Source organism: Solanum pennellii, chromosome 12 (assembly GCF_001406875.1).
Source record: "Solanum pennellii chromosome 12, SPENNV200".
In the NCBI taxonomy this organism is placed as follows: Eukaryota; Viridiplantae; Streptophyta; class Magnoliopsida; order Solanales; family Solanaceae; genus Solanum; species Solanum pennellii.
In genome coordinates, this window is record NC_028648.1 from 56,565,320 (window position 1) to 56,577,175 (window position 11,856).

Consider the following 11,856-nt stretch of genomic DNA (forward strand, 5'->3'; position numbering starts at 1 on the left):
TCTCTATTCTCTACCTATTTATTCTTCTTTATCCCTTCTCCCTTTTCAAATTTCAGATTTTTCTCACTTTTTTTGTTTTAATTGTTATTGCTAAATTCATGAACAATAACAGGAGACTTGTTTGTTTATGTGGGGCTCCTCCGATTCTGAAAATTTCATGGACAAATGACAATCCCGGACGTAGATTTTCGGTTGTAGACACTATGGGGTATGTATTGTTACTCCTTTTTTGCTTTTTAGTTGACAAGTTCGTATTATAAAATTTCATTTTTTTAACTTTGATTTTATGAAATGCAGTCCTCATTTCGAAATTCTTGTAAGTTTTTCGATTGGTATGATCCTGAATTTCCGACCGAAGCGATTATTGTAATTTTGGGTTTGTTGAAGAAAACCAACAAACAAGAAGAACAGCTCAAGTGCAAATGGATATTGAAACTGATTTTGGGTATTAGTTTGATATGCAATGTGATATTGTTCTTTTATTTAGTGTGTCGTTGAATTTTTTTTTAATGCAATTGTTATTAAGGCAAAATCATTTGGTTCTAGGGTACTCATTTTGTGGATTAGTTTGGTTTGGTGTTCTATTAATGTATGTTTTTGCTGTTTTTGCTGATCAATACAATTACATGTAATGGGTACTATGATACCATGAAATAATAACATGAAGGCAACAAACATAACATAACTAGTGCTTTCTTGATCATAAAAAAGAAGCATCATAGTGTTTCATTGTTTCAATCAACAATCACAATAACTTAAGTTAACTAGCAAAACATAAAACAATCACTACTTTAAGGTTAGTTGAATAACCACACAAGCACCAAAACACTAAACAGTAACTACTTTAAGTTTGTTTGAACAACCACAGATTCATCAACACATAAAACACTATTTCAAGTTTGGTTGGACACCCACACAACCACACAACTAAGAAGTTTTCTTTGAGAGTGATTTTCCTTTGGCTTGTGACCTTGTTTGAATGCCATCAGCTTTTGATCTGGTTTGAATACGACGCATAACACTTTCGACTTGAAGTTCTCTTTGAGTCATGGCCTGTTTGCCTTTCCACTTCAGTCCCTTGGTAGGTTTAAAACCAATATCACCTGTCACATGTGCAGAACTCACCACACCAGTACTAATCCTCTTTCTGCTAGACAATCCTTGCTGCAATATCAACTACATAGTTATTTTGGGATTCACATTTAGAAGACAAATATAATTTTGACAGTTTATAAGACACTTACATTAATACACGTATATCCAGTATCAGCAACAAATACACCTTGTCCAACAACTTTAGGCCTCTTCTTGTAACCACTTCCTGCACCTCTTCTTGTACCAGTCTTACTGGTGCTTGTTCTTTCATAATGACCTCTACCCCTCTTTTTTCCAGTGGTGGACTAATATGATTGGAAAAAGAACACAACAAGACATTAAATTTAATAAGTAATCTAACATAATTTATAAAAGCAAATTAATATGAATGTACCTCTTGAGTGGGTGTTGGTGTAGACTTAGGTTTAGGATTTTTTGGACAATTTCTCTTGTTATGATTTGGTCCTTTGCAAAGTGAACATGTCATTACTGTCCCCATTCTTGGCAACTTTCCAGCTTTTCTCACTTCACCAATTTCTCTTCTTCTGTTCTTTGGTGGCCTACCAGGCATTTGTCTTGCCTCAGGTGGTTCAACCATTGGGTTTCTACTTTCAGGCCACATTTCCATGTTTGGGACTGGTTGAATGAAATGAGAATATGTCTTCATATATGTGTCTTTTCTATACCAACTAGATATTGCTTGTGATGCATCCATGTTCAAGTGGTTCATTGCTGCTATACCATGTGCACATGGGATACCTTTTAATTCCCATGATCTGCAACTACATTTTTGTTGACCCAAGTTCACAGTATGCTTGTATACCCCTTCTAACACTTCAAATCCAACATCACCATTCCATTCAATGTTGCACTGCATTGATCTTGTTACATTTGTATTGAATACCATCATTGCCATTGGAGATATTCCATCTGTCCATGTTTCAGCAAATGCTCTTGACTTACTCACTCTACTCATCACCTTAACTCTAATTTCTTCCAACATAGTTACAATGGTCTTGTTCCTAGGTCCCAAGATCCAAGAATTGAAACTCTCTGCCATGTTGTTATCTATGCTATCACACTTTGAAAATGTTTGAATAAAAGCTTTACACCATGTCTCCTTGTTGTATTTGATAAGGGATTCAACAATACCTATTCCCAGCTTGGACAGGGCATTTATATTGTACTTAAATTGTGCCTCAAATGTTGATCTAGCACAAGCCCAAAATTTCTTTCTTCTCTCTAAGCCTCTGAAGTTTTGTGACCAATTTGCTAATATGTGTCTAGCACACATTCTGTGCTCACATTCTGGAAATAGTTCATCTACAGCAGCTATTAGTCCCTGTAGTTGCAAAGCAAAAAAAGCAAGTTAAATTTTAGCAATTACATGAAACATAAACAAAAGAAAGATATTCAATTACCTTTTGCATATCACTAATGATAGTTAGCTGGGAACCATTTCCTAGATTAAGATCATCTTTCAGAATGGTCATGAACCATTTCCATGTCAACTTGCTTTCAGTATCAATGACTGCCCATGCTATTGGATACATTTGGTTGTTTGCATCTTTAGCAACAGCTACCAAAAGTTGACCCCTGCAAATTCCCTTTAGAAAACACCCATCTAGCCCTATACATCTTCTGCATCCTTGTTGAAAACCCTTTTTCATAGCATCAAAACAAATATAAAAAGAGTGAAATTTTTTCATCCCACTTCCTGATTCTGAATCTTTAAGCTTCACAACACAAGTGCTACCAGGATTTGTTTGGAGTAACATATCCTTGTAGTCTAGGATTCTGTTAAATTCTGCCACATGATCTCCCATAATTTCCTTTAAAATAATTTTTCTTGTTTTTAAACAAACTGCCTTGCCTACATGAACATTCAACTCTTTCCTCACCAATTCTTGTATCTCCCACCCTTTTATACTAGGTTGAGAAATAATCCTATCTTTCAGATACTTGCATAAGAACTTTGAATTACACAAAATATTATTGGTTGTCCTGGTACATTTGTGCCTTGGATTGTATGTCTTGATAGTAAAGTTCTCACTCCTTCCTTCCTTGCTTGCATACAACAGCCATGGACAACCACTTTTACACTTCACTCTCACTCTAGTACTCTCATTCACATACTTATCTAACTCAACTCCTTTTTTTATAGCATATTTTGTAACTGCCTCTCTAAATTGCTTTACACTTTCAAATATCAAACCACACTGCCATATTACAATATCACAAGAAGAATCATATACCACCCTATTACTCTTCTTTCTCCCCCTTAAACTCCCTCCTTCAAGTTCATCATCAGAAACAGGTTCTTCTTCATCACTTTGAAAACTATCACAGTCAGAACTGTCATAGTATGGCTCATCCTCTGTTAGCTTACCCTTGAAATTCTTTTTCCCTTTTTCAATATCCTCATACCCTTCATCAAATCCAACTTCACCTAAAAAACCTTTTGGTTTTTCCTTCTTCTTTCTCCTCCTACTTTCTCTAAGTTTTCTCACATCTTCCTTAACAATTCTCAACTCCTCATGCACATCACTACCATAGTCAATAGACTGGTCAGAACAGACAGAATCACTGTCTATGTCTTCCTCTGCATTTTCTTGGGTAATTGGCTCAACTTCTTGTTGAATAGAAGGTTCAGTTCCTTGTTGGATAGTTGGCTCAACTTCTTGTTGAATAGAAGGTTCAGTTCCTTGTTGGATAGTTGGCTCAACTTCTTCTTCAGTATCAGTCCAATCTATTGAAGAATAATCATCATCACTTTCTTGTTGGCATTCTTGTTCGACCCTTGCAATCCCATCATTTTCAAGTCTTTCAGTAGCTGGAAAGGAAGAAGAGGAACCTAAACCTAGATCTGATTTTTTTGGTTGTGCAGTTAGAGATTCCCCATGTGAATTAAAAGACTCAACCACTTGACTTAAAGATTGACTAATTTGACCTTCACTGGGACCCACATCATCCAGAATAGTGTTATCACACACATAAATATCTATTGTGTCCCCATCATGCATAAATAATGCCATGCTACAAATGTCCATGTCATTTTTCAATTCCACCAAATCACCCCCTAGAGATGGAGCTGCATATGTTTTTCCTAACTTACTAATCCCAAAAGACTTAGCATAATCTGCAAGTTCAGGAATTGATAAATGATCTTCATCCACATTGTCTACATATGCAGTCCTACCCCCAACATATACTGGACCTACCTCACTCACCAACATACCCCCAAATTTGAACCTTAAATTGAGGTACTTACTAGTCATACTGTCAACCTATAACCACAATAATAATCAGTATATTGTACAATGCAAGCAACAAAATCGAAACATATATAATAACACCAAAACATAAGCAACAATTGGTACTTAGGATAGTAGATGTATTACTCAACAACATACAATAGGCATCCCACACAATATACTTAAACAAATTATAAAGGCTGCCAATTATAAAATACCCCACCATTTAACAATACCAGAAACCCTAATACTTAGAACCTTAATTTTACCAAAAAGCCTAAATTTCATGCATGAATAAGGTAAAAAGCTTCATAATAATACATTCATTAAGTGAAAATTCTAGTTGAAAAGTATTAGACCCCTAATCTGAAACTCAATCGGAAACTATGGCGAAACGTTAAACGAAATAGGCAAAATAGGCAAAATATGTATGAAAAAGTAAAGAAAACAGACAACAATACATCAAGACTACGCGAAATCGAGTGGATAATCACTTACTTGTAGACACAATTTCAGACAAGATCCAAAGAAAAACGACCAAACACTTCACGAACTGCAACTGGCACAAATCTACCGTTACTTTGTCGAATACACTTGCCAAATCTACTCGTTACTTTGTCGATTACACTTTCGTGAGAGGTTTAGAGAAAATCAAAGAGAGGTTTAGGGAAAATCAAAGACACGTTTAGAGAAAATAGAGAAGCTTCACGAACTGCAACTGGCACAAATCTACCGTTACTTTGTCGATTACACTTGCCAAATCTACTCGTTACTTTGTCGATTACACTTTCGTGAGAGGTTTAGAGAAAATCAAAGAGAGGTTTAGGGAAGATCAAAGAGAGGTTTAGAGAAAATCGAGAAGCTTCTTTCAGAAGTTTAAACATTTGTGAATTTTGAAGGTCGGTCTTATCTTGGTAACAAAATATTTATCTAGGTGGCAAATTATTTATCTAGGTGGTAAAATATTTATCTACGTGTCGTGCGCGTGTAGACACGATCATATTGAGTGGACGGAAAAGGTGTACGTGTAGGATGAATAAGCAAGTTCAGGGGGGTAATTGAAACAAAATAAAGTTTAGGTGTACATTGAATAAAAAGCTTCAAGTTCAGGGGGGTAATGAATAGTGTCTCTCAAGGTCCTATATGTCATGTCAAGTCTAGGGTATACTTTGAATCGTAAGAAACTTGATATTCAGAGCAAAAAGTTTTAGAAAAGGTCTTAGGCCTGAAAAGCCGCATTGATTAGAACATTGTTCATAAATGTGAAGTGCGTGAACTTATATTATACGCCACATTTATGAATAGAAGGCTACAAAGAAATAAGGAAGCTTCACTTCTTTCACTACTCTAAAGTCGTATCATAGAGTTCATCTCTATAAAGGTCTCTCTCCTAACTCTTGTCCTGTGTTTTTAGGATATGGCTCTTCGAAGAGCTTATGTGAGTAGAATGTGGCAAATGATGTGGAGCTCAAGGTTCCTAAAGCCCAGATCGATCATTTGGTTGAGCAAGTGACTCATGCTAAATTTTGAGCCACTTTTCAAATCCTGACTCAAACTTTGACAATCCAAGCTAATAAATATGCTTGTCCTTCTAAGTCGTTTGGCATATTTGAAAGCTGAAACAATGATTTTATTTATGTTACTTGATCAATGTAAGATTTTTACTAAAATTTTGACATATTCATGATCTAATGGAAAAAATCATAAGTATTGCAAATCCTAAGGATATAATGAAGTAATAAGTATCTTCTTATTTCGTAGATAGAAGTAGAAATTGGCCACAAATTCGAATACAAAGTTAGTCTAATTAATTTTTTGCATTTTAAGAATAAATTATATAATAGGGAAGGGAAAATAGAAGATGACAAGACGGAAATGTAGAGAAAAAAAGTAGAACAAAAATTATGCAAAATAAATTTGTTGAATGAAAAAGATATTAAAACAAAAATTATGCAAAATAAACTTGTTGAATGAGAAAAAAAATTAAGTAGCGCCGTCTGTGGGGATCGAACCCACGACCACGTGGTTAAAAGCCACGCGCTCTACCACTGAGCTAAGACGGCTTTTTGTTTAAGCGTTACATATACCTTTTTTTATTTAATAAATCTCGAGTAAATAGTTTTATTCATACTTCTTTAATGAAAAAAAGTTCTTATAAGAAATATACAAAAATTTAAAATAGATTTATAAATAATTATAACTTCGATTGACCTATAGATGTGATTGTTAAGACACACTTTATTGAAACAGATTCTAAACTATAGTTGATATAATTCTTTTCTCACATGTGTTGCCCTCTTTATACACATTTCATATCAAAACTTCATTGTGAATTAGCTAGTGTACAATAGTTAGTAACTATCCTACCATATTTATTATTTAGGTTTAGGATCGTTGATATAAGTAACTTCACAAATATTGTCTTTTATGTTTTTCATAGATCTCATACGTATGGGAATAAAATTATAGAGAACTTATAATATATATAATTTTTTACCATTACATATGCAAACAATATATACTCTCACATTTTCAAGACAGAATTTGATGATATTTAAATATTCATTGTGGCAAATGGCAATGTATCATTAGATTAAATCACCAAAAAGAAAAATTAAAAATTTTAAAAGGTTCAATCATCAAACATCTTATAAGACGAGAAAACTTGTTGCTAGCATTAAGTTTTAAAATTTGAAGCTCAGAGGAATATCTATGAAGACTAGAAGTCAAGAAAAGTAATAAAAGTCTTGCCTCCTAAAATTGAAGCACTCAAGCTCATATTTGGGTTAAAAAGAAAAAGTCCCACCATCACCAAAACCGATTAAACTTACCTTCAAGACATTAAACCTTCTAATTTTAGATAAAGATATGTAAAGTACAAAATTTTATCACATACAATAACAACTGATGAAAAGTTACTATAGATAAATCAAAATAAGGTCCTAACATTCACTATCCAATAATAACATCATGATCTCCTTCTTGAGCGGCTCAATCCTATTAGTGGCCTAAAGCAAAAATTAAATGGGACCTTAAACTTGGATCATCAATAACTTCATATAATTAATTTCTTCTAGTTTTCAATTGATAATATAATCATTCTTATTTTTAAATTATTTTTCATGAGATATAGTACTTCAAATATGTCAAATTTCTTCTATAATTCCTTCATTTTTCATGAAAAGTTTATTTTTTCTACAAATAGTATTCAATATTTGTTATAAATTAATAACTTATAACCTATTATTATTAAAAATGAGGCCTCTTAAATTTGGAGGCCTAAGACAAATGTATTCTTTTTAACACTGTCAAGCAACCCATGGGCCATGAGTTAGACCATAGAACGAGAGTGAAATTAAGCAGTTTTACAATGCAGAAAAAAATTGCTTCCAATGCCATTGTCAGTATGGGAGCCTAAACTACTATACTAGTTTTATGTAACTTTGTCGTTACAAGGCGTTAAAAAGCACATAAATCTAAAAAATAATTTTGTGAGCTTCTACAATTTCAACTAAATAACAATTGTGAAAGAATTAAAAACAACCTTTCTACTTCTCAAGGTAGGATTTATAAGGTACCAAGAGTTCTAAACAAAGAAATGCATAACTCGAATCCCTGGCTAATAAGAAGTTTTACAAGTAGTATATTTTAATGTACTATAACTACAAATTATTAATGGAATCAGCTAAGTGAGATTTAGTACATCAATCCTCAATTTCTTACTACTTTGCATTTTCTATACCGAGAGAAAATAACCTACATCGCAACACTCGAGATTGATAAATAATATATTCTGAATCTATTTTTTCTTTTGAAGTTATAGTATATATGCACTTTATATGTCTATCTTACTAATAATATTCACTATAAACCTCTCATCTGGAAGGTGTTTTCAAGGGATGGCGGACTCCAATCCACAGCTGCAGGAATGGTGACACTATTGCTATACTATGGGATGCTTTTAACTAAAAAAATGAAAACAAAATGTCTTAGTGTTGCACGACTTCAAGTTGTTATTACAACATCAAGTCTATTGGTGGTTCAATCAGGGTCAAAATTGATATAATAAGGCAGATGGTGCCTCTTGATTTGGAGGGTGATTGAAAGCAATGGAGTTCGCGCTCTAGATAATCCCACTAGGGAAGAGGTTTTACACCCTTTTCAAGATTTTGAATCCTAAACCAATAATACTCTTCAATTTGTAAACTTATCAGTTAAACATGACTTGTGTAATTACTCAATATCGTGTTTGATTCGTTGCTTAGCAATTCTGTTGGTAAAACTAGAAAACAGCTGCTATTTTAATCACCAAATATCCTTTTTATATAAAGGTTCAATAAAACAACATTTTAAAGCTAGTTCAGAGGCTTAAAAAAACATAACTTACTAACATTAAGTTCAAAATTTGAAGAAACAACTCAGTAAAACGTAGAAGCGTTTTGACATAATATTCCTACAAGAAACAAAATTTGAAATGGAAAAACATATTACATTCCGGTGAAAGCTTTCTTCCCGCCACCACCAGAACCAGCTGGAATCACCTTCAAGACATTGAACCTCACGGTTTTGGATAAAGGCCTGTGAATCAGAAAATGTAATTACTTACAATAACTGCAAATGATGAAAAAAATACTATAGAAAAATCAAAATGAGATATTTCTAACCTGCACTGTCCAATAGTAACATGATCTCCCTCTTTCACACGGAAGCACGGTGATATGTGAGCTGGAATATTGGAGTGCCTCTTCTCGTATCTGAAATAACTTATGTGTCAAAACTAACTAAAGAAGAAGTCAAGTAGCCAACATTTATAAGGGACAAGCTCTTGCCTCTGATACTTCTTGACATAATGTAGGTAATTGCGACGAACAATGATGGTTCTGTTCATCTTAGCACTGTGACATGTACCAGCAAGGATACGACCTCGAATAGAAACATTGCCAGTGAATGGGCATTTCTTGTCAATATACGTACCTATACTTAAATAGACCAAACATAAGGTTACAATGAAATAATCAACGATATTTGGTGCCAACATATATAAAAGATAACTTGAAGTCTGAGGAAATCTTTGTTTTGAAAGTCATTCTCAACTATCCAACATCTAGATAACATTATAGCTAGCAAGCAACATGTCCACATAAAGGTCACATAGATAGCTATTTAGGAAGTATCTTTTATTTACAAGTTTTACTTAAATGTAAGTAAATGTAGTCTCTTTGGAATGCCCACATAAGAAATTTACCAAGTGCTATTGATCTTAGTCTGGTCAGGTTGATGTAGGAAACAAAAAAGAATAAATAAGAAAATTCAATGCCCTGCTGTTCTCCAAAATTATACCACCACTTATTCAGCACTTTTTTGATATATTAAGGCCATCCACATCATAAACATCACACTATTGAGATCCATACTCACCACTAATTGACAGTAATATGAAGGTTTTTATTCGCAGTATCATACCCCCTATGTAAGCTCCATAAATGTAAATGCTAACAACGTGAAGGTATTTAGTCACTTTGACAAATGGAACAAAAAAGACCAAGTAAAAGAGTTGCAACTTGCAACTTGGCCTGTAATCCCAGAAGCCTAGTTCTGTCAAAGGTTTAATGGTTGGAGAACAAGTATCCAACTTATGTGAAGCAAAGGCAGAATCAAGAGCTTCAAGAGAAGAAGCTAAGGAGAAGAACAGAATTGCTTCAATCCTAAATGCTTTGGTTTTATCCGAAATTCTGTAGCATATTTAAAAGAAAATCAAGAGAAGGCCACATAACTGGTTAAAACACATATGGATAACTTGCACCCACATCGTCTTAATATCCCGAGTCCCCAGCTAATAAGAAGTTATAGAACAAGTATACGATGTTTCCCCTTGTGTACTCAAATTGCATTAAACCATATTTCATGCATTTCAGATGCATGGCAAATAACTTCATAATAGAAAAATTTACCAAATGGCAACAACAGTGGAAACACTAAAACTTAAAGAAAGATTTACCAAGTGCCAATCGCAAAAACTTTAACTTCATACTAGAAGATTTACCAAATGCCAACTAAACTGCATAAACATAATAGAAGTGATAGTTTGACCATTTAAAGCAAGTAGGCCCATCACTTAAGGCATGAACAATTTGTACATGAACCTTAATCCTAAACTAGTTCCCCTCAACTTAATCCTAAACTAGTTGGCACTCAACACATCAAGACAGTGCAGAAAAAAAAAATACTGCTTCGCATAAATGGGAAGTGGAAATCGAAACTAGTCTAACAGATTTTATGTTTGGCTCCATTCAGACCATAATAACATATTCTCCACCCAGAACATCTCAATCACAGGTCAGGATCGCAACTCATTCTAAATACACAAAATTTGTGACGTCTAAGTCAGAAGTAGTAGCTCCAAGTTCTTAAGGCCTAGGTTCATCAAGACTATCTTATCCCAAAGCGACTGCAAACTGAGCCTTCAACAAAGGCAGGAAAAGACTGATAATTCCTCGACTACAAATATCTAATTTGGCATTTGGCGTTCCACAACACTAATTGTTATTTAGACTGACACACTATGCAAATATGGAAGCTCATATCAAAAATATAAATCAACAATGCAGAGTAATTGAGCAAAATGAATACGAACCTTCAGTAGCCTCACGAGGAGTCTTAAATCCTAAGCCAATACTCTTGAAGTATCGATTGCCTCCCTTACCTGGCCTCTTTCCCTTCCCGGTCTTCTTAGAGCTGCCGATATCAGAAAAAACGCAAATCTTAGGCTAAAATCTCTCCCCAAGTTACGAATTTTAACAGGTTGCTCAGGATACTAACCTTAGAAACACACCTGGCTGCTTCAAAAACGCCTTCTCCGTCTGTTCCGCCATGATTGATTGCTACTAAGGAAGATCAACTGACGGCGAGAGATGCCAAACCCTAATTTGTAGAGGAGACTGAGTGAGGCAAACTTGTATATTTTAATAGGGAGGTCGGGTATGGACTGGATTTGCAAAAAATGGGCCGACTTATATCTGGGCCCAAAGTCTGACTAATATCAATGGAATGGGGTGTGTTTGGGATGAACGAAAATGTTTTTCTGAAAAATAAGTAGATATTTAATTTATTTACTCATGTTTGGTTGGTGAATAGAAAATATTTTGCTGTTTGTTTTTTGAATGAAAAATATTTTTGAGAAATATATTTTATTCTTTACTAGAGTAGAAAATAATTTTTGAAGTTGAAATTTTTTTTAAAAAATTAACTTAAATTTTTTTCGTATTGGGGTGGGGAGGGGAGCGATTTCGAGGGTAGGAGTGAAAAAATTAAAATTTGAAGTTAATTTTTTTTAAAAAAAGTAATATTAAATATTTTTTTTGGGAGGGGGGAGGGGATCGAGGGTTGGGGTGAAAAAATGAAATTCGCTCCCTAACTTTGTTCTATTCTATTTATCTTCTCCTCAATTTCCATAAATGTTTTGAAGTTTAAAATATTTTTAAAAATAAACTTAAATTATTTTTTTAGA

At 34.0% G+C, this 11,856-nt stretch overlaps 2 protein-coding genes and 1 non-coding gene across 3 annotated transcripts; all 3 read right to left on the bottom strand.

Moving 5' to 3' along the window:
- Nucleotides 1-927: 927 nt before the first annotated feature.
- On the bottom strand, nt 928-2,785 carry LOC114075321. The gene is made up of 4 exons (XM_027913799.1): nt 2,517-2,785; nt 1,490-2,437; nt 1,245-1,400; nt 928-1,164 (listed from the first exon to the last, which is right to left on the bottom strand). The coding sequence occupies exons 1-4, from the start codon at nt 2,763-2,765 to the stop codon at nt 928-930; spliced, it is 1,590 nt and encodes a 529-aa protein (XP_027769600.1). The 5' UTR covers nt 2,766-2,785.
- Nucleotides 2,786-6,340: 3,555 nt separating this feature from the next.
- On the bottom strand, nt 6,341-6,412 carry TRNAK-UUU. Its single transcript has one exon. It is a non-coding gene; the product is annotated as a tRNA-Lys (tRNA).
- A 2,236-nt stretch (nt 6,413-8,648) lies between these two features.
- Nucleotides 8,649-11,327, bottom strand: LOC107005188 (40S ribosomal protein S11). The gene is made up of 5 exons (XM_015203712.2): nt 11,169-11,327; nt 10,984-11,084; nt 9,179-9,323; nt 9,014-9,103; nt 8,649-8,927 (listed from the first exon to the last, which is right to left on the bottom strand). The coding sequence occupies exons 1-5, from the start codon at nt 11,219-11,221 to the stop codon at nt 8,837-8,839; spliced, it is 480 nt and encodes a 159-aa protein (XP_015059198.1). The 5' UTR covers nt 11,222-11,327; the 3' UTR covers nt 8,649-8,836.
- Nucleotides 11,328-11,856: the final 529 nt, after the last annotated feature.

Coding starts and splice junctions, on each gene's coding strand:
- LOC114075321 (XM_027913799.1), bottom strand. CDS start 2,765: ATGAAAAAGGGTTTTCAACAAGGATGCAGAAGATGTATAGGGCTAGAT. Junction 1,401..1,489: donor CACCAACACCCACTCAAGAG/GTACATTCATAT, acceptor CAATCATATTAG/TCCACCACTGGAAAAAAGAG. Junction 1,165..1,244: donor CTGGATATACGTGTATTAAT/GTAAGTGTCTTA, acceptor TTGATATTGCAG/CAAGGATTGTCTAGCAGAAA.
- LOC107005188 (XM_015203712.2), bottom strand. CDS start 11,221: ATGGCGGAACAGACGGAGAAGGCGTTTTTGAAGCAGCCAGGTGTGTTT. Junction 9,324..10,983: donor TCCTCGTGAGGCTACTGAAG/GTTCGTATTCAT, acceptor ATTTAAGTATAG/GTACGTATATTGACAAGAAA. Junction 8,928..9,013: donor GTTACTATTGGACAGTGCAG/GTTAGAAATATC, acceptor TCTGATTCACAG/GCCTTTATCCAAAACCGTGA.